The 1828-nt window shown below is 39.2% G+C and overlaps 1 protein-coding gene across 1 annotated transcript; it reads right to left on the bottom strand.

The window, feature by feature from the left end:
• Positions 1-16: 16 nt before the first annotated feature.
• On the bottom strand, positions 17-1787 carry LOC109588834 (targeting protein for Xklp2 homolog; the record flags this gene model as incomplete). Its single annotated transcript, XM_020004947.1, has 3 exons — positions 1447-1787; positions 794-1116; positions 17-218 (listed from the first exon to the last, which is right to left on the bottom strand). Coding segments are annotated over exons 1-3 (834 nt in total), but the record flags the coding sequence as incomplete, so codon positions are not given.
• Positions 1788-1828: the final 41 nt, after the last annotated feature.

Genomic DNA, 1828 nt, shown 5'->3' with positions numbered 1-1828 from the left:
CGTATATTATTATTACTTTAAATTTCTTCTCTTGTGGTTGTTGCTCCTTCTCCTCATCACAAAAGTCTCTCTTACTAGCAGCAGGTTTGGTGATATTAGGTGATACTGGAGTAGTCAGTGGTATCTTGTTCAGTGTGGATACCTGAGGTACCCCTGCAGTACACTGATCAGTACCTTTGAAGAGATTAGGGGGAACGGGACGAGCCTTGAACTGATTCCTAATGAGAGAGAGAGAGAGAGGGAGAGAGAGGGGGAGGAAAGGAGAGAGAAATAAAGAGAAAGAACTTATTAACATAATGTACTTGATATAAGTATATGCATGTACATGCACATGTATCTTGCATAAAAGAGAAAGGAGAAAATTGCTATATTAAACTTTTTAAAACTATATAAGTACATTAATTAGCAAGGCTTCATTTAGGGGGGGGGGGCAGAGGGGGGCACTCGCCCCCCCCCTTGATTGACTTATTAACATGAAAAATTTCATCACCCCAGCAGTACATTGCATAAGTTTTGTGACCACACATTTTTTGCATGCACAATAGAAATTGTTAGTGACCCCCCTTCTTTAAAATATTTTTAATCCTGCCCCCCCTTGTATAAAATCCTAGATGAAAGCCTGATTAGTATACATGTACATACTATAACACCATCATTTTGTACAACACCTACATGTACATGTACATGTACATGTACTCTTATAAGATAGAGCTTACACATACATGTACATGTACATGTATGTTACCAACGTAATGAATGTACATGTATATACATGTCACATAAAAAGACTCACTTCTTAAACTCCTCCATCATTCTCTCCTCTTTCTCAGCAGTGCTCATCACATGAGGTGACCTGCTCCTGTGTCTAGCAGTCAGTTTAGGAGTCACTGCCACTGTGACCCTAGTACTGTAATAGTCTCTCTCACTGCTTAGGGATCTTCGAGGTCGCTTCATCCTAAACCTAGGTGGGGTCCCTTTCTCGTATTTCTCTGTGAATTCGGCTCTCGATACAAATTTATCAGTGGGCGGAGTGATACCTCTGGAGCGAATACGAGTCTCAGTTTGGAACTTAAAGGGCTTCGGTTTAGTGGGGGCTCTAGGGGTTGAGGGCTTCCTCTAAAGAAAAGGAGTAATAATAATAATAATAATAATAATAATAGAGAAAGAAAAGGAGATTAAAACAATTTTAAATTTAGAATAGCGTATATACATAAATTCATAGAGAATAAAGGCTGCAAAATAGTGGGTATAATTTTCAATGGACAAATTTTGATACTCACATGTACATGTACAAATGCAATGAAGGTGTGAAATTATATTTGTTATTAGGAAAAATTTTAATAACAAAAGTCTTATTTATGTACGTGCATACATTACATGTAGTACAAATAATAGAATAAAGGTACATATACATGTATGTACATGTAAGTACATGTACATCCATACCTCTGAAGGATCGTTGGGGATGTATTCTGGTTTATCGTTAACACGAAGATTATTAGGAAATGGAGACTCGTTAGATGAGGAGGCGTGACTGGTAGGCGTGTTCTTAAACCTCTCGTCCGTTTTGAAATGAAACTCAACCGGTTGAGTGGGGGCTTTGGGTTTCAATGGAGCCAGGGTTGAGGAGGTGTGGCTACCAGCAGCACAACGCTTCTTGAACATTTTAAAGGATTTCTTTGATAGATCTTTTTGTCTCTCGGCTTCTTTTCTAATCTGCTCAATCTTCTGTTGATCATACTGATCCTTTGTCATGGGCTTTGATCTGATAGACAGAGGGAGAGAAAGAGAGAGAGAGAGAGGGAGGGGGAGAGAGAGGGGGGAGGGG

This window comes from Amphimedon queenslandica, unplaced genomic scaffold, assembly GCF_000090795.2.
Source record: "Amphimedon queenslandica unplaced genomic scaffold, v1.1 AMPQUscaffold_11820, whole genome shotgun sequence".
NCBI lineage: Eukaryota > Metazoa > Porifera > Demospongiae > Haplosclerida > Niphatidae > Amphimedon > Amphimedon queenslandica.
The sequence above is the reverse complement of the archived record's forward strand: the minus strand, read 5'-3'. Positions and strand labels throughout refer to the sequence as shown.